We start from the raw sequence: 27,844 nt of genomic DNA on the forward strand, positions 1-27,844 counted from the left end.
TGTTGGGAAAAACATGTTTATGTTTTCATTACTGTGTTTTCATTTCTAATTCAGCAATAGTGATTTCTGTCGAGTATACCGATTTAAGAATTGTTTAATTCTTTCTTTAATGGTCTTATTTTTTTATTTTTAAAAGATATTGAAGTTGATATTTAGCTCTTCAATTCATTTGAAACAATCTAAATATAGCTTAGAAAAGACTCTTGGGTCTCACTTGAGTTGGATAATTTAGAAAAAGTTCAAAATGCTAAAAATGTGCTAAAATAAAGTATGTGAGATGGAAATGAAAATGAAGCAAACTTTTGATTTTTCCTATGGGAAATAATTTTAATTTTATGAGAAAATAATACTGCCGGTGGTGCTTCAGGTAAGAGTCTTAGAAGAATTTTTTAAAAAGATCATTATAAGACATAGGAGGTTGTATTATAATCAGTAAGCTGATCAGGTCAGTTTGAACTTAGTAAATCAGCTAGGTCTTTGTTTAAAACTGCTTATGAATAAATTACTTTATTCATGTCAGTAAAAAGTCAGAATCTCAGAATCTTTTTGGCAGATGTTGAGCAGTTGAGCATTTAATACAATCTTTTTATTTTATTTATTTTTTTAGTGATGAATTATCAGATGACTTTAAAGGCAAATTTCTCTTTTTCAAATGAGTAATTTTGCCCATGGAAGCAGTAGACTTTAAAGTCAGGTCAAGATAGCTTTCATTTATAGTGTGAACATTTTATTATTTCTCTATATAATCTTTATTTCAGTTTTTGGTTGCTTGCAGAGGTTGGGGTGATTTATTTTGTAAATTTTTTTCATTGTTGTCAGCAACATACACATATTGTCTCTAACTCAGAATCGCCATGTATACCTTAAAGAAGGAGTCTGCAGACATTTTCTGAAAAGGGCCAGATAGCAAATATTTTAATCTTTGCAGCTAGATGATCTCTGCAGAAACTACTTAGCTCTGCTGTTATACTGCAAATATAACTCTAAACAATATATAAACCAATGGGCGAGGCTGTGTTTCAATAAAACTTTATTTATAATCACATTCATTGGACAGAATTGGGCCAAGGTCTGATTGAAGTAGTAAGAGAAATAGGAGTTTCAAGATGAAAAAAGTCAGAAGGTCAAGGATCACGTTTTCTCCCATATGTAGAAGCTAGAAAGGAAAAAGGAAAAGAAGGTGTGGGAGAGGATTTCATGAAAATCAAAGAGAGATAAATAGAATAGAAGAAGGGGGCGTGGAAGTAGATGAGGGACAGGTGAAGTGCTGAGGAGTGGTATTGGCCAAATTATATTGTTAAATTGTGTGCATGTATGAATATATAACAACAAATTCCATCATATGTACAATATAAAGCACCAATAAAAAAAATGGGGAGAAAAAATGGGTTCAAGGACCTATGAAATAATATCTCTTATTCTTCACAATTAATTAGATTTCAGTGACTCAAATAATAAATATTACAATCAGATTAAATGCTGTAGAAGCTCTTATTTCCTTCATAGCTGCCTTGTCAGCCAACTACTGAGCACCTAGGCTGTGACACTGTGGTGGCATGTCAACTGTGATATAAGGCACAGAGGGCCCAGTTCCTGAAGCCTAGGTTTGGAAGAAGGAGCTATTTCAGGTTTTTTAAGGAATAGGCATTCGGATCATTTTGGGGGCCAAGAGTGGGTTCCAGGGATTGAACTCAGGGGACACTTGACCACTGAGCCACATCCCCAGCCCTATTTTGTATTTTATTTAGAGACAGGGTCTCACTGAGTTGCTTAGTGCCTCAATTTTGCTGAGGCTGGCTTTGCACTCTCAATCCTCCTGCCTCAGCCTCTGGAGCCACTGAGATTACAGGCATGCGCCACCATGTCAGCCATTTGGCCTTGAGGTGTTTTATCCAGCATTGCTGCTCTCAGCTCTCTCTGGGAGAAAGGAGACATTGGCCTGACCTTCCCTCTGTCCTCATCCCATCATGCCCACCCCAAAACCGTAGAAGTCAGAGTTTCCTTGTGCTTACTTTATTTTTACTTAAGAAATTAAGACAAAATACTGGTGTCCTCTGTCCTACTTCTTTATTTTGAGGTCGGGGAGCATTAGGTTTCAATTCCTGTATCTTACTGCACTGGCAATCTAAGCAGGTATTTCATTTTCTCTGGGGAGATAGTGTATTTTCAGAGTAGATTTTAAACCCACTCTTTAAAACATATGCTTCTGGAGAAAAGGGTGTAAACACCCATAAGGAAAGAGCAGTAGCAGCAATGGATACATTTTTCCATCCCACCACTGTGACTCAGCTTTTGTTGTTTTTTTTTTTAAAAAAAGGAATTATGCAGATTTTTTAAATTTTTTTAAATGCTACATTCAACATTCACATCTCTAACAGATATAAAGCAATGTTTCTAATTAAATTTATTACCAACTTCTAACAGCTGGTTAAATCATGAGAGTTGCTGAAAGGCTGAGGTTTTAATTCACTACCTAGAGTTATGAAAGGCTTAACTTATTCAAAGAAGAAAATAAATTATTTTTAAAAATATGAATATGAGAGTAATGGAGATTTCATTTTAATTTTCCCCTACCACATTGATTTTCATATGAGATACTACATCCAACATTGCTACTTTTTAACTCATTCCAGGGGAGGGGGGACATTGATTGCAAACTTCTCTATGTAAATCTGTGAAACTCTAAATCTTTAAAACTAGACTTTAGAGTAATTCAGAAACTATTTGAACTCAAAGTTCACTGGCCAAAGTAGTGATTAACATTTTCAAACTATAGAATTTCATGAACTTGAATTTTATGTAATTGGTCATTTTTATGGGGTTTTTGTACAATGATGACTATTGACAGTTTGGACAGTTAATTATGACCCAATAAGTATGCATCTTCCTAGGAAAATATTTATAATATTCTTAGTCTGAAACTTCAGTAGTAACTTTATTCTTTGATTATGCATTAAAATTTTTCAGAAATTCCCCACACTATATTACTACATTATACACTATAGTCCTATAAAACCGCCATCAAAATAACACAATGAAATTCTAATGTTCCACGCCATCAGAAACCTAGCAACCAAGAAAAGCCCAGGACCAGATGGATACACAGCTGAGTTCTACAAGCCCTTTAAAGAAGAACTAACACCAATACTCCTCAAACTATTTCATGAAATAGAAAAAGAGGGAACACTTCCAAACATATTCTATGAGGCCAATATCACCCTGATTCTAATATTCCTTAGAATATTTACATGTCATAACTTTTAGATATGAAAACCCAAAGAAAGTGACTTATTAAAAGAAATGAAGCTGGATACAGAGCTTATATGCTCTTAAAACTGGCTTCAGGCCAGGCATGGTGGCGCAGGCCTATAATCCCAGCGGCTCAGGAGGATTGAGAGTTCAAAGCCAGCCTCAGCAACTTATTGAGGCTCTAAACATCTTAGTGAGAACCTGTCTCTAAATAAAATATAGAAAAGACTGGGGATGTGGATCAGTGGTTAAGGGCCCGTAGGTTCAATCCCCAGTGTTAAAGAATTATTAATTATTTTTTTAAAACACTGGCTTCAGTGTAGAAATCAAATGATAGTCTGTTTCTGCAATGCCAATATCTAATGCCTTATAACATGACTTAAGTCTGGCAATGACCATACAAGTGCAAACAAATTCATATTGATCAAAGACTCAGCTCTAGCATCCAGGTTGTAATGAAATGTCAGTGTACTCTAAATTTTAGGTTGTAAGTTCTAATATAGCCTGGTGTAAGCAAGGGTAGAAATCCACTGGTGAGAATGTTCTCTGTGAGATTTCATACTGTCTGCTGTGTCCCTCCCCAGGATCTGTCACTGCGAAGGGGACGAAGAAAGCCCCCTCATCACACCCTGTCGCTGCACGGGGACCCTGCGCTTTGTCCACCAGTCCTGCCTCCACCAGTGGATCAAGAGCTCAGACACGCGCTGCTGCGAACTCTGCAAATATGACTTCATAATGGAGACCAAGCTCAAACCCCTCCGGAAGGTACGGTATTCTCAGGAGTTGGTTTGGGGGAGAGAACTTGCAAGGCAGGCTTGTTTTTATAAGTTCATTTTCTTCCCAATTAAGACTCAGCCAATATGCTAATATCCATGAAGGTGACATATCCTGTAATGGGCTCAGTGTGCAAAAGACAGCCAAGAGTTGGCAAGTGATCTTTTCTTTCTTCTCTGTTTTATACATTAGGACCTCTGATTTTTTACATCACCCTTCATGATTAAAAAAAAAAAAACCTATGTAAAATACATATATAGAGAAAATCACACATATATATGCATGCTAAATATTTTTGTAATTCAATCTAATTGAATTGTTTAAAAAAATTGAGAATAGTTATCAAGAAGTTAAATGATAGATTAAACAACATGAACCTATCTAATTTCTTGAAAGTCAAGTAGTAATTTATAGAAAAGTAGATCATAAAAGAGTGATTTCTTCTAGAAGGTATGGACTGATTTTTATGTTTATTTTTATATATGTATTGTTTGATGTTTTACATATAATGAGTACACAGAAAAAGTATCATTTTCCATATTGTACATCAAGCTATAAGAGAGGTAAGTATATTTCTAATCTATGAAGTTTATCTTCAAATTCTCATTTGTCAGTTTTTTTTCCTAAAGAATGAAGGTAAGACTATGTTTCAAGTATAAGGTTAACATCTCACTTAAAGCTACCCAAGGACTACTTGTAAGGGACACAGACAAGGACAATGAACTTTATATAATTCACGCTTCAGAGCTGGGCCCTGGATTTTATCATGTAACTTATTCTTCTTTTTGCCTAACTGCAGCCTTACACATATGGATTCCTCAGTCTCCAAAGGGGAGCTTAGAGACGGCAATTTAAATAATGAATCAGCCCAGGCCTGCTTTTTCATTTAAATGAAATGCAAAGCTAAAGTGGATAGAAAGAACATTGCTTGGAAATAAACATGATGGGTTCCAGAATGAACAAAGATGAAAAGCAAACAAAAACATTCCAGTAGGTAACTGACTGGTGGCTGGTGGCTGGCCGTCATAATTCTTCATTTCTGTATATCATGAAGAAGGAGAATAGCATTCCATACTTTTGTGGTACCCTTGCGTTTAAAAATTTGCAAATGCTTTATAGGTGTCAAAAATTATGCACAAAGTGCCTTTGGGACATACATTGTCATTTTTCTTAGCATAGGAGGTGACCCAAATGCCAAAAGGTGACACTGTTCCTCTAGGTCCCAGAGCAACAATGTAAGAAATAGAAATGGATGTTTATTCCTTTCCCTTTGCTTTATCCACTAATAGATGCTGTGTACTGTCTGGAGTAGCTAATGACACATTGTGTGCTCCGTGATTCTCTGAATTTCTCTTCTCATCCCTCAGGAAACTGCAAATTTTTTCATAGCATCTGTATATTTCAGTTTGAGGGCAACAGTCTAAAATAATAACATATTCAAACTGTCTCTTTTTTCTAGTATCTACCACTACACTTTTTTGGCATAATGAACTAAACGTGATGCCCTGAAGGAACTTGAAAAGTCTTTATTCTACCCTCAGTTTTTATAGAATCACCCTTTAAATACAACTCTGGGCCTTTCTATTTTGCACACTTCTTAATATTCCAGTACCAACAACTGACAACCATATCAGGAAATCTTTGTTTCCTGAACTCACCTGCTTATAAACCAAATAGAAAGGAAGCAAATACACCATCTTTTTAAATAGTCATGATAATGAATATGTTACTATAGCCTAATGGATTAACTGTTGATTATCTGTGATTAATGAAACACCCTAGTTTCCTTTATTTAAAAAAAAACAAAAAACATATTCTTTGATTGATCAAAAGGGCAGTATTTCAACATCCTTTATTTTGTATATATTGTGTGTGTATGAATAGGGAGTGTTAGAATCTAATCCAGAGGTGGCTTCCTGACAGCCCACAAACAGGTTTTGTTTGTCCCACAGAGTTTAAAACTTGAACTATGTTACCAAAATTTAAATGTGATTAGTTCCTAAAAAATTTCACACATCTGACTTTGTTTGGAAATCCCAGTATTTGGCTTTACCAGGACCACATTCCCATATGACCACAACCAGCAGGGCTAATGTGGAAGCTGGTCCCTTTAGAATGCAATTTGCTTTCCAAGTTCTTCCCATTTTTCTATCTTCACTCTCTTACCTGAGACTTCTTGCCACCTACACTCTGTGTATGCCTCAATGCCCTCAATTTTCAACTTCTGCCTCAAACACGAGTCCTAGACATGAGGAACATGTGAGCATTCTGTTCCTCCCTCCATGATTTATGGGCTTTAAAAGAAGACCAGAGAGGGAAAGTATTTCAAATTCTCATTTTTTCCTTTTAAAAATATAGAGCACTAAATTTACACTTAAGAGGCAGTATCTGCAATGACTTTTCAGATGGAGGGGTGACACAAATACACAGATCTGGGGATATTAAAACTGTTCTAGATGGTTTATTTTGATGGCACTAGGATTCATCAACAGTTTCCTTTTGGTAGTTTTTAAGTGGTCATAAAGAGTGCCAGGTACAGCATTTGGTTAGAATATATTTGAAGAACATCCAATTAATTGCTCTCAACTCAGTAATTCCATTATAGTTTATAACGTTCTAAAGACCAAGCACATGAAACAATTAATTTAGCTAATGATTCTGAATTTCTGCCATTAGCCAATGGAGGCAGGAGATTCTGCTTAAATGAAATAAATTTGAAGATAGAAAGGTGGAAGTCTCCATAGTCTGACAAACCTTGGGGCTAATAGTCTCTGAAGATATCAGTAAACTTTTGCTTCATTAATTGGTAGTTCTACACCAAAATCTACAGTTAGCAAATTCATCAAGGTATTCTAACATTTCCAGAAGAAAAATCTTTAAAGTCAAAATAAAATCAAGGGCTTATTCAAGGAAAAGCAATTTTCATCATCTTTAACTCAGTAGCTCAGCTACTTTTATGACACTCAATAAAAGTCCCATTAATTTGCTGAGTTACCCAGGGTCAGAAGTAATTCTCAGAGCCCAGAAAAGTCAAAAAGTCACAAGTAAAGAAAGCACAATGAAATTTAGAAAAGTACACAATATTGATTAGGAAGCATAAACTAATCTCCTATTTTGAAGCAAAAGAATTGCATGGGGTTCCCATTTCAGTCACTCCTAAATGAGAGAAACCAGGCATCGATGTGAAGCCAGGCTTATGGGGACAGCAAATACTACTGAAAACTTTACATCCTGCCCTAAAATATTTCTTTATATAATTTTTCCATATAGAAATTATTTGACAAATATATAATAAAAATACTCAAGTACATGCATTCTTTTATCTTTTTTAAGTTAAATAATTCAATCCCCATTAAACCCCATGTGACATAGGTATCTTAAGCCCAATTTAATGAGATTCCATATCAAAGTGAATGTCACACCCTGGAAGTTCCTAGGTGCTAACACCACCACCACCACATTGCACATTGTGGCACCGCCACTAACTAACAGACTCTCTTTAAGCATCAAAACTTTAGTTTTTAACTTGAGCCATTTCCAATGGAAATCTTTCTGAATCTTTTTTCTAAATTCTTCCTTCTTACACATGAATATTTTACATAATATCTCAGTTTTCCTAACTTCTTCTAATAACTCAGGGACGTCATTACATGCACATCAATTATTTTGCAGGCTGAAAATACTGACTTAAATAGTTTGAAACACATATTCGACTTTATCTTCACTCTTCTTTCCCTAGCCTGCTGTGTTTGGACAATCTTCCCATTTATCTGCGTTTTGTTGTTTCTCTTCCCTCACTCTTCTCAGAGCATCAGGGTCACTTCTCTCTTCCTCCAACTGTCCTTGTCAACGTTTCCCATAGCTATTTCATTTCAACAACAAAAACCAGGCATTATAGGACTTGGAAAAGGCTGAAGTCAACTCTGGATAGCTTCTTCAAAATTCTATTTTAAGCAGGGCATGGTGGCACACACCTGTTATCCCAGCTGCTCAGTAGGCTGAGGCAGGAGGATCACAAGGTCAAAGCCATCCTCAGCAAAAGTGAAGTGCTAAGTAACTCGTGAGAACTTGTGAGACCCTGTCTCTAAATAAAATACAAAATAGGGCTGGGATGTGACTTTAGTGGTTAAGCTTCCCAAGTTCAATCTCTGGTACAAAAAAAAATTCTGTTTTAATCCCTGGCAATAATTTTAGTGGGCAAGAGCATTCTGACACCATTCTAAGGTTCTCAGAGTCCTCTTTGACATCCTTCTTAGTTCTCAATTTTGCTCAAGGAATTTGGGATTGCTTGGGAGGGAAGCCCTCAGCACATGAAGTGTTGATGTCTCCAGGAAATTGCCTTATCACTGGTTTGCTGTTTCATTTCTTCACAAATATGCAAACCTATAGCAATGAAAATCTCTGCCCTGGTATAGTCCCAGAAAAAAACTTCATCCTTCTTGCAAAGATGACCAAGCTCACAATTTACAACACATACATGTTCTCTCGTTGTACTGTGCTCAGTTTCACTTCTGTTATTTTATGACCCTACGGGAAGTCTAAGCAATTTAAACTCAGGAAATGATTTTTTTTCCTAACTCATGCTCTTCAAAGGAGCCAGATAGTTTTTCCACAAAAAAATGTTCACTGTCCAGTGTCGATGCTGTCTGCAGCCAAACTCTCCTCCCCGACTTTCATTGCTCCATTCACTGAGGGACCCAATAGGCTACTTAGCTGATGAGTGTGGGAAGGTGTTATGCTCGAATTCGGGACCCCCAAAGACCACCAGAGACCCAAGATCAATGTAAGCAGCAAAGAGGTGTTTATTGCGAGCTAGCTCGGTCCTCCGCGCGCACACAGCAACTGGTGACGCTGAGAGGCCCCGAGCCCAGGGTTTGCAGCAGTTTTATTCATTCTTTGGGGAAGGCAGGGACCCCCACATACATCATAGCAAATCATCACACACCGCGGGAAAATCAAATAACAACTCTAAAACATGATTAGCACATTCACTGGCGGGAACAAGTTGGGTAGGGGTGATTGGTCAGTACAAAAGAAGTATTCATTTGAACTGATTGGTTTAAGCCAAGAGGGGTGTTCCTGCTGAACTACATGGTTTCCCAACTTGTTATCAACCACCATAAACTACTGGGAGGGTCATCTGGCATCCCAGGTATTTCCCTGTCTCATGCTGATTGGTGGCTGCTAGGGGGCTGCTATGGATCCCCACCTAGCCTGACTGAGTCAAGGACACCTGGCGCAGCAGATCTCTCCTGTTATTTGTAGATAAACAACTTAGCAGGGTGGGAATGTGCCTAGGAGTGCTCTGTGGGTTTTTCCAAGGACAAAGGCCATGTCCCTTCCTTGGACAGGCTTTGCTCTGAGATAGAGGCTGGTTTTTCAAAGGGACTTATGAGAAAACCACTAATAACAAAAAGAAGATCCTTTTTTAAAAATAGTATTTCAACTTGATGAGAGCATTATCCTTTCCACTAAAAGTGCTGGATTTTTAAAATTTGTTTTAGTGCCTCAACACATTAGTACTCTCAGAACTACAAATGATATTTCAATTAGATTAAAATTCCAATGTGAGTAGAAAACAATGCCAATCTGTCTTTTAAAATGATTTTGAGATGGAAAACACAGGTGTCTTGTGATTTATTTTAACAGACACTTGGGACTTAACACATGGCCCTGCTTCTGTCTTGAAATAAAACATTACCAGCTCAATTCATCTTTTGAAATTGCAAAGAAATGTATAGACTTCTAGAATCAGAAATACAGAACAGTTTGCTCAGAGTATAAGTATTGATTTCTGGGCAGCAAACGACCTTATTGTCTTACAAAGCTTCTGTCCATAAACACAGTCACCCTGGGTAGATCTGAACTCACTCCACCAGCAAACTGTGCTCTGAGTGATGGTCCTGAGAGGCCCCTAGTGGTGTCTGACTGGTCCTGTGCTCTGCTCTCACTATACCAAGCATCTACCATATGCTAGTAGTGTTCAATAATGAGCAAGACAGAACAAAATCTCTGCCCTCAGAGAGCCTGGAGTGACCTACAAAGGGTAGAAAGGGAAGGAAGAATACCCTCTAGCTCCAGAAGGAAGGGCACGGGGAATTTAAAAAGAGAACTGGGCAAGATTATTCATCTTTTAAAACCATCCGTAACTAAATTTATGCAAACAAAAGGAAACAAAACTATAAACACAGAGCAAAATGACTGCCTTCTGTTCTGTTCTCCATGTTATTCTAGAAGTATTATTTAGCGGTTGGATATCCAAGACACGAAGGGGAAAGAACTGGAAATAGGGGGCCAGATTTGATACAAGGTGTCACAGATGAGTTTAAATAAACTACCTTTGAATAATTATCCTTGGCTGTAATTGATTAATTGAAATCTTTCTGTATTTCTTTATTACTAACTTCAATTATACTTTACTTCAGCTCATTTTTATCTCTTTGAAAACTAATGCTCGAGAACATCACCCTCTTGCCAGTAAGAATGTCACCTTGTGTTACTATTCTGATATGAAAACAAACACTTAACTTACATTAGCCTTGCTATAGAAGTCTGTAACCAGATAAAGTTCCGCCCTTGAGAAAATCCATTTTTATTTTAACAAGGGCCAAGGACACACAAAATGGAGATTCTCTTATATATTGTATATTCTGATTTTTGAAACACAAATTATGGTTGAAGTGATGGGATCAATATTTCAATGATCCATATAGAACACATAAAAGCATCAAATTAGAATGTGTAGAAATGGGGCTCGAGTGTAGGTCACTTACCTAGATGTACAAGGCCATGGGTTTGATCGATAGGACTTCCCCTCAAAAAAGTGCTAAAACATACACATACACACATATACACCGGTAGAAATAAAGACTTCCACAAAGCATTATCTTATGTGAATTGTCCTTCAGTTACAGATTTTTTTCTTGTTCAGTTGCAGGGATATTTTTCTTAATTCATTATTATAAAATCCCAAATCTTCACATCAAATATAAGAATAATTTTTACCTTTTCGGGGAGGTAGTGGGTATTGGGGATAGAAGCCAGAGGCACTCTACAACTGAGCTACATCCCTAGCTTTTACCATTTTTTTTTATTTTGAGACACAGTTTTGCTAAGTTGTTGAGGCTGGCCTTCAACTTGTGATCCCCCTACCTGGACCTCCCGAATGAATCACTGGGATTACAGGCATACACCACCACACCCATCTCCCTTAAATTTTTTAATTCACTTTTCAAAAAAAGCATTGGAAACCAATTTTCTAAAGTGAACATTTTTACATCTAATCAAATCCCTTTTCTTTTGAATTGATAATAATGAAAACTATTTTCATGTGATTTACCTGAACTGATGGTATAGCTGGCCCATTGCACAAGCATCAGTATGCTAGAATAATATCACCAACATTATAATATGATAAATGGCTAAAAGATTTCACTTCTGAAGAGAAGGAATCTCTCACAAGTGCACTTCCTTCCAATTCCCTACCACATAGCTCCTTTTCTCTCATCTCCCACATGGGTATACCACCTGAATCCTAATTGTACCAATGCTGTCCTCTTGCTCAAGAATATCTACCTCAAATCAGGTAGACAGAGCAGAACCTACCCTTGTGAAATGTATGGTGTGTTAGATGAGACACAAGTGGGAACAGAGGGTGGGAGGTGGAGGGAGGCTCAGCAATCCAGACCTGGTTCTGGGGGCCATTCTCGCTGTTGGGGAACTGAAGGAAAGCAGATAGTGGCTGCTGTCTCACTCTGATGGAGTTCCCTCCACATGAAAACATGAAGGAAAGAGAAAAGGGGTTTTCCGGGGAGCAGGACAGTGCTACTACTGTGGGACCTGCTCTCCCAGGACCTAGACTCAGGATCGTTAAGTTACCTTTCATCTGAAATACAAGAACATGGCTAACTAAGAACTGCTCAATTCAAACCATAAAGCAAGGAGTCCCAATCCAGGAGTCAGAAGACCAGGTTTTAATTCTGGTTCTCATGCTTCAGCCCTCTGCGCCTTGACTCTGTAAAAGGAGGAGACTGAATAAAGTTGTCATTCAAGCTTCTTTTGACTTAAAAAACTGCAGTTTCATGAAAAGCAAAGTGAAGAATTTACCCCCACCAAAATAAAATCATTTCATGTTGAAGTATATTTTAATTCTAGTGTGTGGGGTGGGGTGGTTGGGAGACTAGAGATTGAGCCCAGGAAATCTCTACTGAGCTACACCCCCAGTCCTTTTTATTTTTTATTTTGAAACAAGGTCTCACTAAATTGCCAAGGCTGGCCTCCAACTAGCAATCCTCCTGCATCAGCCTCCCTAGTTGCTGGGATTACAGGCATGCATGCAACACTGCACCCAACATAAATGTATTTTTAGATGTTCAGAAGAAAAAGAAAAATGAGTACAGAGGAAAATCTTTCATGTGCAGTGGATTGGCTTGTTCAGAGTGGGATTCTGAGTAAGGAACGGAGGGCTTCATGCTAAAGAAACAGCGTACATGCTTCCTTAGTCATTCTCATTCCTTTTTTTTTTAAATATATTTTTCAGTTGTCAGTAGACCTTTATGTTTATTGATTTATCTATTTATATGTGGTACTGAGAATCGAACCCAGTGCCTCCCACGTGCTAGGCAAGTGCTCTACCACTGAGCCCCAGCCCCAGCCCTGTTCTTATTACTCTTTAAAGCAAATCTTTGTAAGAAAAGAAAGAAGTACCCTCTCTGTATTTCAGAGAGAGAGGACTAAATCAATTAAAGTTAGGACAGGGAAGAAGAAAGGAGTGAAAAGAGGAAGAAAGAGAAAGAGGGGGAAAGAAGGAAGGTATCTGAGGCATCCTGAGAGGTGCCTGGAAGCCAGGCTAAGCCAGAACACCCTGTTTTGTGTTCTTCTTATAAGCGGTAAGCTGGTGGTTAAAGGCTAAGGTAATGCAGGTCCGGTGGTTCTTGACAGCAAAGCTGTTCTGCAGCCCTGAGGGAGACATGTAAGACTTCTGACCCTAAGAAACAGGGCCAGTGGGCTGAAAGCCATTTTCTGTTTAGCACAGTGAAGAAGCATAGAGCAGATTTAAGGTGCAAGCAAGTCAGTTTAGCTGAGTCTGAGAAATATGTCCTATTTTCTTGAAAGCTAGGGTTTCTACAAATGGAAAACTAGTTTAATACAAAAGTTGATACTTTGATAAAATACTTTTATGAATAAACAAAGTTAACAAGTTTTTGAGCCAGCTCCTTCTGCTTCTGTGAAATGGCTTATTCCCTGAGAGATGGATGAGCTGTTATTGGATTCTATTGATAAAAGAAATGACAACAGCCAGCTATGTCTGAAGGACCACCCCAAGGGATCCCAGGAGTGTCCAATTCTGAGTCCCTACCCCTGCTTCACTCAGTCAACAAATATTTACTGAGCATTTACTATGTGCTAGTCACTGTCCCTGGTACTAAGATTACAGTAAAGAACAGGACAAAAATCCACTGACTTCACAAAATTTACCTGTGATCAGGGAGGGATGGGCGTAGGGAGTTTGAAAATGAGTTGGTTGTAATATTTTGGTATAGACTTGACAATGGTATGGGGATAATTCTAGTCACTCAAGACAGGATTAATATAATTCCAACCATTAAACTATAACTCGGGCTGGGCAGATACACAAAATTAACCCCAAATTGGTTGAAAAAAAATTTACTAACAGTGTCTATGGAGAACTGCTCAGTCCCACACTTGACTTTATATTAGGAACCAGATAACTACTATAAAAGTAGGCAGTCTGTTTTCATGATGAGAAAGAGCCAGGAACACAGAACTGGGTTATAATAAGGAGCCTTAGGGACCGTGGTGCTTTGACATGCTACTCTAAAGGGAATAATAGCTACTTGACTCTAGTTGGTGGTTGCCAAATCAACTGCTTTTTCAAATGAAGCCCAAATTCTAGATTTAATCTGATCTCATTTTTTTTAAATAATCAGAACCAATTCAAATATGAAAACAATCCAGGCAGAACCCAAAGTGGTCTGAAGGCCAGGTTTAGCCCTCAGGCCACGAGTCCATAATCTCTGCAGGGTAGAAATGTCCATATGTCTCTGCAAAGATTTGCCTAGTGGGGTTCAATATAATTCAGTGGAAAGAACCTAGTTTGCATGCACGGAGGAACTGGATTTACTCCCTCTGGGTTCTTGCTTTGTGGCTTTAGGTAAGTTCTATGATCTGAGCCAGTCTCCTTTTCTATCAATAAGTGGGAAGGAGTTGGTGGGGTGGCAATAGTACCTGCTTTGCCAACTTTTCAGGGTTATACCAAAGAATAAAGTATGTAAGTAAAAGTACTTTGTAAAATGTAAAGTCCTATAATATGGCAATGTTTATTGTCTCTCTCAGTCACCCATTAGCAGTGCTGTAGCAAGCATGCTTTTTAATTCTTATTAAATCAATATTTATTATTGATATATCAATGTACTAATGTTGGTTTCATAGTTTTAACAAATGTATTATGATAATGTAGGATGTTTACACTAGAGGAAGTTGGGTGAGAGGAGAAAGATATGGTTAACCTTTATTATCTATGGAAATGTTCTATGAATCTAAAAACATTCCAGAATTAAAAGTTAATTCTTTTGCCGGCACAGTGGTACACATCTGTAATCCCAGCCGTTTGGCAGGCTGAGACAGGAGGATCGCAAGTTCAAAGTCAGCCTCAGCAATTGGCGAGGTGCTAAGCAACTCAGTGAGACCCTGTCTCTAAATAAAATACAAAGTAGGGCTGCAGTGGTGGAGTGCTCCTGAGTTCAATTCCCAGTACCCCCTCCTCCCAAAAAGTCAATTTTTAAAAGATTGGGCTGAAGGTGTGGCTCAATGGTAGAGAGCTCACCTATTATGCACAAGGTCCTGGATTTGATCTGCAGTACTTGGGGGGGGGGGGCGGATAAAAATGTTAAATAAAAGAAAAATGTAAAAGAGAGAGAGAGAGAGAGGTAAAAATTGAAATGCTCTGACTATACTAGAGAGAAAAGTAAAGAAAGTGAGAGCCAGAGACCTTTGTCTTCTGTGTTGCCTTTTGACTCCTCAAGTTTCTACAACTCTGAGAAACTCTTGACCTCTTAAAAAAAAAAAGACTGGAAACCACTAACTCAAAATGCTTACTTTATCAGATGGGGGAAAAAAACCCTCAGACTCAGAGTATTAACCATCTTGCTCAAAATTAGACATTTATGTACAATGAGGACCCGAGTCTAAGATTTTTGTCTGTGTTCTGTTACTCTTCACTAGCTGTAGATTGTATTATGCCCTCTGTCTTCTCTAAACTACAAGGATTCCTCAGTGTGAATACACAAGAGAGACTCAACTATTTGACCAAATAGCTCCCATGTGAGATTAACTCATGTGCGGTTGCAGGATGTAGACTAAAGGACAGTCGGCCCACTTACTGTGAGAAACTGAGTCATTGACATAAAGATGAGTTTTGTCCTCTTAAACACTGTTTCCTGTAGTCCCACAGGAGTGTTGAAAGGAAGGTGTGTTGGTGAGACTGTCAACTTTTAAGGTCAGGGAGCTTAGCTGAGCACTAAATTATGGTTGTATATTTGTTTGGATTTTCTACATTCTTGTCTCGATGAAGCAAGAAATGCTCATCGTTAGAACTGAATCCGAAGCTGCTGATGAGGACTTCTCAGGCATGCTTCCCGAATCACATGCTTATTTCTGCCTGGAGTAGAGTAAGTGAGTCATTGTTGATGCCGTGTGTGTTCACTTGTCACTTCTAAAGATACTTCTAATGATGTTTCCATTCACCCACTGGCACCCTTTAAGGTATTCATAGACTTGGAGTGATGGTTTGTGTCTCCGTCAAACATCAGCCCATTGAGAAACACTGGCCTTTAATAGAGTTTGTGGGTCCATCTATTAAGAATCTTGTTTATGACCCAGGAAAAGAAAATAAATGCCATTTAGAAAAGAAACTTTTGTTCTTAGCCTTCATAGGCAATGGCACAGTCTGCTAGGTTACCTTGGCTCTGCACATATTGGAGATGTCACTGTCTGCAGATTTATACTATCTGAGCCCATAGCGGCTTGCCCTAGTGCTTCTCAACTTTGTTATTACAGAGGCAATTCCTTTGCTCCTAATATGTGTCCCTCCAGTCCCAATTCATTTCCACAATCTTAAGGCCAGGAAATCAAAACGCAAAGGGCAGCCCAGCCACACAGTATGTCTCCTTCACTCAGGGCTCATCTCTGATAATATCAGATGAATCGCAGCATGAAACTGTGTTGAAAACAAAATTCAGACTGCTGTTTAAGCCAAAGAAAAGCATAGCTCTGCTTACCATTTTTAAAAAAAATCATTTTAGGAAAGAAAAACCTAAGCTCTCATTCAAAATTGCTTTATGGTGATTTTTAGAAGAAGAGCATCAAAACTGTGAACTTTGAACAGCATTCCACAGAGATACTCAATGGGAAAGGAAAGTAGCTTGTTGGACAGGGCAGGGTTTCATTACCAGGCTTTGTCTATGAGGCTCCATACTTTAGGGGTAAATCCCTCGTCGACGGGATAATTAGACTAGAGGGCACATATGTTAGCAGGTTTTGTTTTCTGTGTAACTAATAACTAGCTTTGTCAGGATAATCCTTATTTATGCTCATTATTAAAGAATATGCAAAAGCCACAGTGCTCAGGGAGGAACAATGTGGGAGCTTGCTGGGGAAATCACAGAATCAGGGCTAAAGAGTGTTCTTAGCAGAACTGAAGTTCTGAGAACAAGCAGACTCCTGGGTTCCTTCTGAGTATGTGGTGGTTTAGAGGAGATGGGGCAACCTCAAATAAACCCATTTCACAACCGCTCTCTTTACTTTTCATCTCTTTCCTAACAAGGTTCATGATACAAAGCGAGAGCTAATAATTCATAGGTCAGGTAACACTGCCTTGCTGTGGGATTCATTTTCCTTTAACCTAATTTGGTCGAGTTTGCAATCATGACATGCCGGAAGAAGGTCCTGCATTGCTGTGGATCTCTTGATGCTACTGTCCCATGTTGTCAAGGCAACCAACTTCACTGTTTTCTCCCCTCTAGAAACTATTTCCAATGTTGCAAGCCTGAAATCACAATCATCTCTTAGAATACTTAGGGTCAAATACATCCCATATATGCACAAAGCTGTTACTTTTTTATATCATGTCATTACAGTGAAAGATTTTGACTGGAGGGATAATGTATATATTAGAGCATTAAAGTTAAAATAATCCCATAGCATTTCTGTCCTGCTTCTGCATTCCCCAAAGACGTGAGCCTGTTTATTACAGGCAGTTACATTCTTTCGAGAAGCTGCAGTAACAATGTTAGCATATTTTGACTGATTTCTATGTAAATTGATGGCAATCAACAGCTCTCTCATGATTTGTGAAATTAAATTGCCTGAAAGATAACGTGTTTTCAGGGATTAATGGAACCCACCTGTTGTATATTTCCCCCCTTTTTAAGAGTCAAGGCCTAGTTTTAAAGTTCTTTCCCTGTTAAGTGGGTTCACTTCACCATTCTCCAAGATGCTACAGCCTCACACTTTCAGAGATGAACATCATGGAAAAAAGTGTTTCACCAGGGACCTGGGTTGCAGAGTGATTGCTTCAAAAGAAAATCCCAGTGAAAGATTAAGAAGAAGTGTGTTTTCTCACTATTAACAGGAAATGCAGACTTAGTTAAGATTCTTACTGAGATTTGAAGATCTGCTGCCTTCTTTTTCAGAACCAAATCCCAGCCATGGACCTCACAGGCTACGTGGTAATTTAAAGTGATTCTTAGTCAATCATCCACAACTGTTGGTCTGAATTTCCAGTTAGTTTTTCAAATATTTATAAGACTTCCTTCCCCTTTCGTTTTTGTTTGGAAGTTGATTACACAAGAGGTAGTCATGTTTCATTTCATGATTCCCAAAGGTTTCTGAACACAAATATGTGGCTTTAAATGAAGTTTCTGTATGAGGCTTAATGGTTCAGAGCATTTTCATGTTGCACATTTATTAGATAAAACATACCTCAGCTCCCAGCTGCCATTCTTTTTTCAATAAACCACAGAATTATATTCATATAAAATAGTACAAATTATCATATCTGCTTTTGAAAGACTTGGCATTATTTTCTCTCCATTATTGGGATTTGACAGATCAAGCATTTAAATGTCAGTCAGTCTAATAAGGCTTTTAGGTTGCCTTTCTCAGCCCTTTCTTGTTGTACCCTTTGAAAATTATTAGTGCTCCATCACAATGCACAGAGGATTTAAGCCTGTTTACAGAAATACATGCCAGAAAGAAGCAAGTGGATAAAAAGGTTGCAGTAATAGAAAGGGAGGTAAAAGCCTAAGAATGGTCCCTAGCATGTGTGAGGCCCTGGGTTCAAACCATGGGGGAGAGAAAAATCAGGCAATGGAAGAGTGTACCCAGGGTCCTGTACAGAGTTAGAAGGGAAGAGTAATTTTGCCTCCAAAACCTTTAGCAGCCAAAGCAAATAGAGAACCATGGTCTATTAAATGATGGTAATATATAACCATGAATGTTTCAGCAAATATACAGAATATCAGGCCACTGATGTGTTCCTCCTGGGATGTCACTGAGTGAATTCCGTGGAGGTGAAGATCATTTACAGCAACAACTGTGCACTCAGAGCATCCCATCTAGGGCCATGATCATCAGTGAGAACCTCCTGACTGCTTGCCAGTGTCACTTACTGTGCTGTGCGCTCTGCCATGTGCCCAGTCCCATGTAACCTTCCCGAGAAAAAGGAACTAGATGTTCTCATCACAAATGAGAAAACAGAGGCTTAGAGAGGTTAAAGAAGTTGTGTAAGTTGGCAAGCTGGAGCTGTTAATTAAGTTGGAGCTTTATTCCAGGTTATGGCCACATTTAGGGTTATAAGAACCATGGTACCCTATCTCTTTGGTTTAGAGCAGGGACAGACCTGTCTTCCTGGGTGGGACAAGTAGTTGAAACTGACATGGATGGTGACCACATGTTTCCAGTGAGATATTGAGTGTTGAGGACATTCTAAGCAAGAGAAAATAGTACATTTAAATGCACAGCGAAAAAGGAACTCACAAATTGAAAATGGCCAGTTTATCAGAGAGAAAGATGACCACAGGCAAGTTCTTTAGCCTTTTGCCCTCATCTAAAATAGAGGACAGAAGCTGGACACTGTGGCCCATACCTGCAATCCCAGCCTTCCAGGAGGCTGAGGCAGGAGAATTACAAGTTCAAGGCCAGCCTCAGCAGCTCAGTGACACCTTGTCTCACAGTAACACATAAAAACAAAATGGCTGGAGATGTAGCTCAGTAGTAGAGCATCACTGGGTTCAAACCCCAATACTGCAAAAATAAATAAGTGAATAAAAAATAAGATAGAGGTAAGAATAGAATTATATTATGAGAATTAGATTAACAATATACATTTATTAATATATATTATCACTGAGACAGATAATAGATGAGGTTATAAAGAAAGCAAGTGTTAGATTATATAGGGTGCTTTGAGAAAGAATTTCAACTTAATCAAGAAGGAAATGGAAAACAGTTGTGGGTATTAAATAAGGAATTAATATATCTGCATTGTTCAAACATCACTCACAGCAATGTGTGGAGATGTCATGTGGAATTGTCCAGGTGAATGAGCCCGGCACAACATTCAAGCTAGTAAACAGGATAGAAAATTAAATCAATTAAATTAGCTCTTGAGGAGACAGAGAGGAAGCTGCCAGGACTCAAGAGGAGAGAGGAGGTGGAGGAAGGGTTTCACCATGATTCTGTTTTCTGATTGGAGAGTTGGGGTAAATGTTTTGATTTTTAATGGACGAAGACCACGCATGATGATATGAACAAATCTGGGGAAATAACATGAGTTGGAGCTGCCTACAAACCAGCCAGGTCCAGGAACTCAGTCTGAGCATCATTGAGTCTGGACTCAGAAATGTGAATGGAATCACAATATCTCCAGAAGCTTCAGGCTCAGACCAGTCAGGAAGAGACTGATGGGAAAGAAGGAGAAAGTGTAAGGAGAATGAAGACAAAGAGGAGTGCTAATTATCCCTCTTTATCCTGTATGAACCCAGGTGAAAGGGCAAGTGGGAAACAGGAGCCAGCAGAATGACTGATAAACAGTAGCTGCTAGAGAGGTTCAAAGAACCAATGGAGAATGACACTCTTGAATCCAGAAGTCTTAACAACTTTGGTAAAAGTAAGAGTCGATAGTGTCAAGTGCAAGAGACAGGACTTATAAGCTTAGGACATTGTCAGTAATTTTTTTTTTTTGTACTAGGGATTGAACCCAGGTGTCCTTAACTACTGAGCCACATCTCCAGCCCTTTCTTGTATTTTATTTAGAGACAGCATCTCATTGAGTTGCTTAGGGCCTCACTAAATTGCTGAGTCTAGCTTTGAACGTGTGATCCTCCTGCCTCAGTCTCCAGAGCTGCTGGGATTACAGGTGTGCACCACCATGCCTGGCCATTATCAATAATTTTGACAAGAGAGGTTTTAGTGGAGTAATGTTTTTAACAGCTGGGTTTCAAGCAATTGAAGAATCAAGAGAAGATGAGAAAGAGTTGACATCTGGGAACTTTAGAAAATGCTTTCAAAAGGTTGCCGACACAGCAGCAAGCAAGCAGGAGCTGTGAGTGTGCGGTTCTGTGTTCCACAGAGATGGATTCTTTTACTGGGTATGAAATAAAAGATTTCTTAGAAATCAGTAAGATGAGCAACAAAAAAAAATTTACAATACAAAATAGGAAAAAAATTCTATACCATGCCAAAAGTAAACATACACACACATAATTACATAATTCTACCTTAAAAGCCACCTTAAAAATGAAAAAATTCAAACAATAATCTGATATTAATTTTATCACCTTATATTGGCATTTAAAACATACAGGTAGTGAAATAATTTGGGATAATTTAAAACATACAGGTAGTGTTTTGGGGATAATTTTCCTGGCGTACAATTTAGTCATATATATCAGGAGCTTGAGTATGTCATACAATTTCTCACTACAATTTTATTTCTAAGAACTTATCTTAATGAATAATCACAAATGTGTACAATATTTTGCTAGACAATGCAATAAAATAATTAAAAAATCAAAATATTTAGATTGGAAAGCATTAAGTAAAATGGTGTTTATTCATAGATGACATGACTATATATGAAATCTGCCAAAAGTTATAAGGACTGATAAGTGAATTTATCAATATTGCAAAATACAATTTCAATATATAAAACGAATCATATATATATATCATATATATTTATATTTATATATATCATATATCATATATCACATATATATATACTTATATATATATGTATGTATATATATCTTGTGAATTTTAAAAAATACCACTTGCAATAGTATTTATATCATTAAATATTTAGGGATAAATATGAAAAAAGAGCTATAAGACTAACACATTGAAAACAACAAAACATTAATGAGAGAAATTAAATACATAAATAAACAGAGAGATATACTATATTCATGGTTTGGAAAAGTCAATATTTTGACAAAGTCAAATGCTCCCACTAAATTGATCTGCAGCTTCAATGACCTACCAATAAAATTCCCAACAGGCATTTTTACATAATTGTCAAGCTAATTATAATATTCATATGAAATGCAAAGGAAGTAAAGTAACCAAATTAACTTTGGAAAAGAAGGACAAAACTGAAGGAATACTAACAATACCTGATTGAAAAATATTTTAATGCAAATGAGAATAGGAAAGAAAATAGATTGAATCAGATATTACTTTCTTATGTGCATATGAGTACACAAACAATGTAATTCCACATTATCCAGAAGAATAGGAAGTTATACTCCATATATGTATAATATGTCAAAATACATTCTACTGTCATGTATAACTAATAAGAACAAATTTTAAAAATGATATTGTAAAGCTACAGTAATCAAGATATTTAGTATCAGCTTCAAAACTGATAAATCAGTAGACCAAACTTGAGAGTCTAGAAATAGATTCACATCAATACAAGCAACTAACTTTTGACAATGGTGCAAAAGCAATTCAGAAAGGAAATAATTTTTTCAACAAATGTAAAATAATAAATTGTAGTCCATATTGTACTCCACATGCAAAAATTAACTCCAAATGTGTCCTATAAATATTAATTCTAAAACCATAATATTAGCATGAGAAAACCTTTAAGACTTTGGGTTAGGCAAAGATATTTGGGTATGTTATAAAAACAAGATCCATAAAACAACAAATTGATATAGTGGTCTTTGTCAAAATTAGAAACATCTACTCCTCAAAAGGTATTGTTAAGATAATGAAATGACAAACCACATATTAAGAAATAATATTTCCAAATTACGTATCTGATAAAGGAAGTATATCTCACATAAATTAAGAAATTTGAAAATTCAACAATAAGAAAGCAAACAACCTAAAAAATAAATATTGGCAAGAAATTTTAACAAATGTGTCACTAAAGATAGACAGATGGCAAATAATCCCATATAAAAATGGCAACATAATTAGCCACTGGAGAAATGCACATTCAACCACAACCATCCACCATTGTACACACAGAATGGCTAACATATAAATGACCCATGATGCCAAGAGCTAGGAGAAACTGCCTGGAACCCTCACATAGTACTGGTGGGAATTTAAATAGTACAACCACTTGAAGTCTTCAAAAAGTAAAACATATATCGCCCATGTAATCTAACCATTACACTCAAAGGTATTTAACCAATAGGGAAAAAAAAAAACAAAAAACATGTACATACAAAGACTTGTACATGATTGTTCATAGAAGTTTTATTTTCAAAAGCTCCAACCTGGAGGGAAAATATGTTCATCAATAGGTGAATGAATAAACAAGTTGTGGTACTGCCATATAACAGAACACTGAAATATACTATGGCAATAAAAGAAATGAATATTGACACGTGATATAACATAGATGAACCTCAGGATAATTTTGATCAATAAAAGAAACCTAAAAATATATATATAATTCCATCTATATAAAACTCTAGAAAATGCATACTAATCTACAGTGACCAAAAAGCATAACACTATTTACTTGGAGATGGGGCATGAGAAAGGATGGGTGGGAGGCATTATAGAAGGGTAACAGGAAACCCTGGAGAGTGACAGATAGGAGAAACTCACTTTTCTGGTGGTAGTGACGGTTTCCCAGGTGTACAGCATTCCAAATTTATCAGCTTTTATACTTATGCACAGCATATATGACAATGATAGCTCAATCCAGTTGGATTTTGAAAAGTGTGTAAACAGAAAACAGGGTTCACAATTGCTTAGTTCTATCTTCTTCCTTCTCCTTACTAATTACAGAGCAGGTTTCCCCATTGCCACTCCTCTAGACAAGCTTGGCCCTTACCTGTATTTACAAGTGCCCTGGGGCATCATAAAAGGGACTGTCCATGCTGGGTTTGCACAGAGGTGCTGAGAGAAGCAATGTAGTGTGGGAGCGTGCACTCATGCATGGCATCCAAAGGTCGAATCTCTATTCTTGGGCTCCACTGAGGTGGGAGGCATAGGGTACAACTGTAGGTAACCAGAGGTTCTTAAGGAAAGGACAGGTGGTTTCTGAGAGGTGAGTTGGTTTTGTGTGGCTCCTGTCTTTCAAACAATGTCTTTCAAAGTGGTCCTTCTTAGGCCTTTTCGCTAAGTTTCTCCTGAGCAATTGGGCCTCTGTCTTCTAGGATAATATTTCATTGTCATTATCCAGCCTTCCAACAAGTATGAGCTTTTTCTCCCCCCTCCATCCTCTGACCTTGTCTTAGTTCAAAGGAACCTGCCTTCCTGCTTTCCTAAATGTCAACCACTCCACATATATCCTACCCCATTCTGCAAGTGCTCCAAAGAAATGAAGACACACAAGAATTAAAATTATCTTTGAAACTGGTCTGAATGTTTCTATTCCAATATATTTGTATGTATACATAAGAGAAAAGGAGATTGAAGATGTACATTGCAAAAATGATTTTATTTGTTTTACTTTTCCCATATTTTATAAATTTTCTACAATGAACAGTCAGATTTTGATAAAAATTGAAATCTATTGTAAAAGAAAGGCTGTGAGAGATTGAGAAGCAAGTTTGCATGTGGAAGAGAAAGGAGCTACAGAGAGAGAAAGAGAAGTTAAAATTACCATAAAATATCTAATCAAGGGATCAAGGGTCAATAATTCACTGGGACTATAAAGGAACATTGTTTCTTAAGAAGAAAGGAAGTGAGAAGGGTGTGACGCAGTTATAAATACATGTTTAGTTGGAGGACAGGAAGTTAAGGGAGTTTACCTAGAAGACTCATGTTTAATAAGACCCACTATCAGGATGTGAGTTCCCAACCTCCCCTGGACTACTCCCCTGGACTATGAGCTCCTCGCCCTCACTCTAGCTCATCTTCCTCATAGCTGCAAGAATGGCCTTTCTAAAACTCTGATAACCCCAAATCCTTCTCACCTTACTGCTTTGAGACAGCCTTAAATTTAGCCCATTTCACAATCATGGCCAGGATGTCCACACCTGCCTTCTACAAGCACCTACAGCACAGTTTCTCTGCTCTGCATCATCTATTCCTAGGCTGTCCTTCATCTGTTCATGTATATCTGAGCTCAAAGATTAGCAACGTCCCTAAATCCATTCAACTCAACATTTGCTGAGTTCAATAGCAGAAGGGAAATCGCACCCTGCAGCCAGGGCTGCCCCTTCTCTGCAGCTCCACCCCAACTCTCTCAGCAAATCCAGCGTCTTCTCCTCAGGATGACAGATTTGATTGCCCATTATCTTGCACAGAAGAGGTCAGCTTTCACTCAATCAAGTCCCTTGTGGTCCTGATTTCTATTGCAAGTGGTCATAAACAAATTTCTTGTAAACAAAGGTCATGAAGGAATTCTGGGAAGATTTTCTATTTCTCCCTGTGTGTTGTGTCACCCATGACAATCTGATGCCCAGCAATCCCCCATTTCAGATGAGGATGGAGGGCCTTTATCTCAGGCCCTGCCACTTGTCCCTCTCACCTCGTGTCCTTCCACCTCATGTTCATACAATCTTCTCAAGTTCCTCAGACAAATCCACAGCTCCATGTCTGTTCACATAACTCAAAGTCCCCTTCTTAGAGAACTCTTTCCATTTCTGTGTTCAGTTCAAGTATCTGAAGGCGTTTATGATCTTCAAGAGAAAGGAGATATGGATGGGACCATAAAAGGTTCCTGCTCCATTTTCGCTTTTGATAGCTGAACTGTACCTCCTTGTTTTTCATAAGAACAAATTATTAGAATGATATTATATTGGTTTAGCATTTACTTTCTATCTCCTCGCTGGCATCAAATGGTACCAGAGAAATTGACAATTGAATCTGCAGTGGCAAAAAGTGTCCATTATTAAGATTAATGAATAATAATAATTCTGGTAATAAATAACTGAGGATGAAGGACATAGAAAAAGCAGCAAGGCCAGCCCATTATTATTAGATTTCCAAAGAGAGTGGAAAGAAAAATGACTCTTAAATACAGACTCTGGAATAAGAGCTCATTCTCACTCTTGAGCTTTAGGAAGGAAAAATGGACTCTGTTCTAAAATGTAAAAAATTATCATCTGTGTGCTAGGAAATTCCACACAGAGAACACACAGACCTAAGGAATTATTACAAGACATGAGCAAAGGCCCAGAAAAATCCTCAGAACTGCAGTGAGATCCTGAGCTCCTTGGAGCTTTCCGTGGTCCAAACCAACTTCTTCCTATTTGGAGTGAAACTGGATTTGGGGTTGATAGGAGAGAACAGAGCTGCTCTTCGCATACAGCCAAACACCGGAACGAAGTTGAATATTCCTATGCAAACATGAGCCACCCCTCCCCCTTGGCTGGGAATCAGCTTTGGGGATGCAGAATCCATCCTGAGTACTATAAATGAGGAAATCTGCCCAGTTGTGGTGGCAAAGCCATTCTTGGTTTCCCAAACATATCAAGTTCCTGAGCCACAAGTTTAATTTTCAGCCTGTGGAGATAACACCTCCACCCCTTCCCTGGCTCAGTGCCTCCTCATTTGTAATATGATATTCACTATTAAATCAATGCTAGGAAGAGCAGTCTAAAACAAGGGCTTTTAATCTGGAAAGTACCTCAGATCTCTTTGAAAATCAAGGCCTCTATCTAGAAAAAATAAATATAATATTCTGCCTACAAGTTAAGTAATTTATATACTTTGAGAAAGCTCAAAGGAATTTTATCTTTTAAAAAAGAGAAAAAATTGCTTCAGTTGTAGTTTTGAAAATTCTTAACAAAAGCTGAGTCTACGTCGGCCTAAAGGAGCCAGGTATGGTGGCACATGCCTGTAATCCCAGCGGCTCCTGAGGCTGAGACTGGAGGATCATGAGTTCAAAGCCATCCTTAGCAAAAGCAAGGCACTAAGCAACTAAGTGAGACCCTGTCTCTAAATGAAATACAAAACAGGGCTGGAGATGTGGCTCAGTGGTTGAGTGCCCCTGAATTCAATCCCCAGTAGCATCCCCCACAAAAAAATAAGGTCCAAAGGAAGTAAAAATATAAAATATTGAGCTAATTAATCATGCTTGATATCAGAGTACTGATAAAGCTGATTTTTAGATATTTAACTAAGCACTGTTTGCTTTAAGGTTTTAAAACACTATTGGTTTATTATACCCAAAACATGAATCAAAATTTAAAGAAATTAAAATAGTATTGGCTGCCATTTAAGAGACAATAGAATATACATTTATCAGGTTAATTTCAATTTTTATGTGGCTAAAAGACTCTTAAGAGTTGGTAAAATATCCACCCAATTGAGTTGCATACAATATTCAGATGTGACACTGCTATTAAAGTAGGGTAGAAAGTGAATGCAAGGATTTTTTTTTTTTTTTTTTTGACCCATGAAAATATCCCTGACAATAGGTTACCAGTAGACTTGAGCTTGCCATGGGTATGCACAATAGAGAAGGCAAAGGAAAAGCTCTTTGCTGCCACCCAAAGGAATACTCTAGAAAGATACTCGTGCATACACACAAAAGATAAATTGGGAAAAAGATAGAAGCATTTGTGAAATCAAAGCCCATTATCTGTTATTGATAATCAATTAAACAGTCCTCTATTCTAATAAATACACAAAATTTCATAACTGTGACGGTAACATGAACTTCATGGAGGCAGGAATCCTGGTTATCTTCTTTCCCAATACCTAGAACAACCCCTGATGCATTGTGATGCTTCAGTAATTAGCTCCTGGATGAAAATGATATAGTAATAACATCTCTATAACCCTTGGAAAATCAGTTCAGTGTTCTGGGCTCTCATTTTACCAGCTGTAAAATCAGGAAGTAAAACTGGGTCTTTTAAAAAAGTCTTTCTTTTCATATTCCCAGGCCCTGTGACCCCACTTAGTGCATGAACACTTTCTTCTAAACTGCAAGGCTGTGATCGCTTTAGGCAGAATGACTGCTGGGCTGGGTAGACCCAATGTGCTATGGATATTCACTAAGGGGGAAAGGAGGGAGACACACACATGAAACAAACACGAGAAATGGACTGCCAGGGAAGAGATTGTGTTGATCCAAGAGTCCTGGACAAAGGCTTAAATCTGTAGGGAAATGGATTTGTGTCACTTTATGAAATGTAATCCAATTATTCCTTTTGTTTTCTTTATTTATTAAGCTACAATCCATAATTAAATATTCTGATGAACACAGCACCACAGATTCTCTGCTGCTTCAACATTCTTGAAGCAGCAATATACTAACTTCTCTTCCAGAGTATATGTTATGATATTAAAATTTTCACTATAATCATCAAGAAAA

General features: G+C 37.8%; 1 protein-coding gene across 2 annotated transcripts in view; it reads left to right on the forward strand.

The window, feature by feature from the left end:
- The window catches only part of Marchf1 (membrane associated ring-CH-type finger 1), an 80,778-nt gene that overhangs the window by 24,861 nt on the left and 28,073 nt on the right, over positions 1-27,844 (forward strand). For both annotated transcript variants that reach the window (XM_071610545.1, XM_027926885.3), the window contains one exon: positions 3,834-4,014. In XM_071610545.1, coding sequence (XP_071466646.1) covers positions 3,834-4,014 — 181 coding nt within the window. The remainder of the gene's footprint in view (positions 1-3,833; positions 4,015-27,844) is intronic.

The sequence above is a fragment of the Marmota flaviventris genome, chromosome 3, assembly GCF_047511675.1.
Source record: "Marmota flaviventris isolate mMarFla1 chromosome 3, mMarFla1.hap1, whole genome shotgun sequence".
Lineage (NCBI taxonomy): Eukaryota > Metazoa > Chordata > Mammalia > Rodentia > Sciuridae > Marmota > Marmota flaviventris.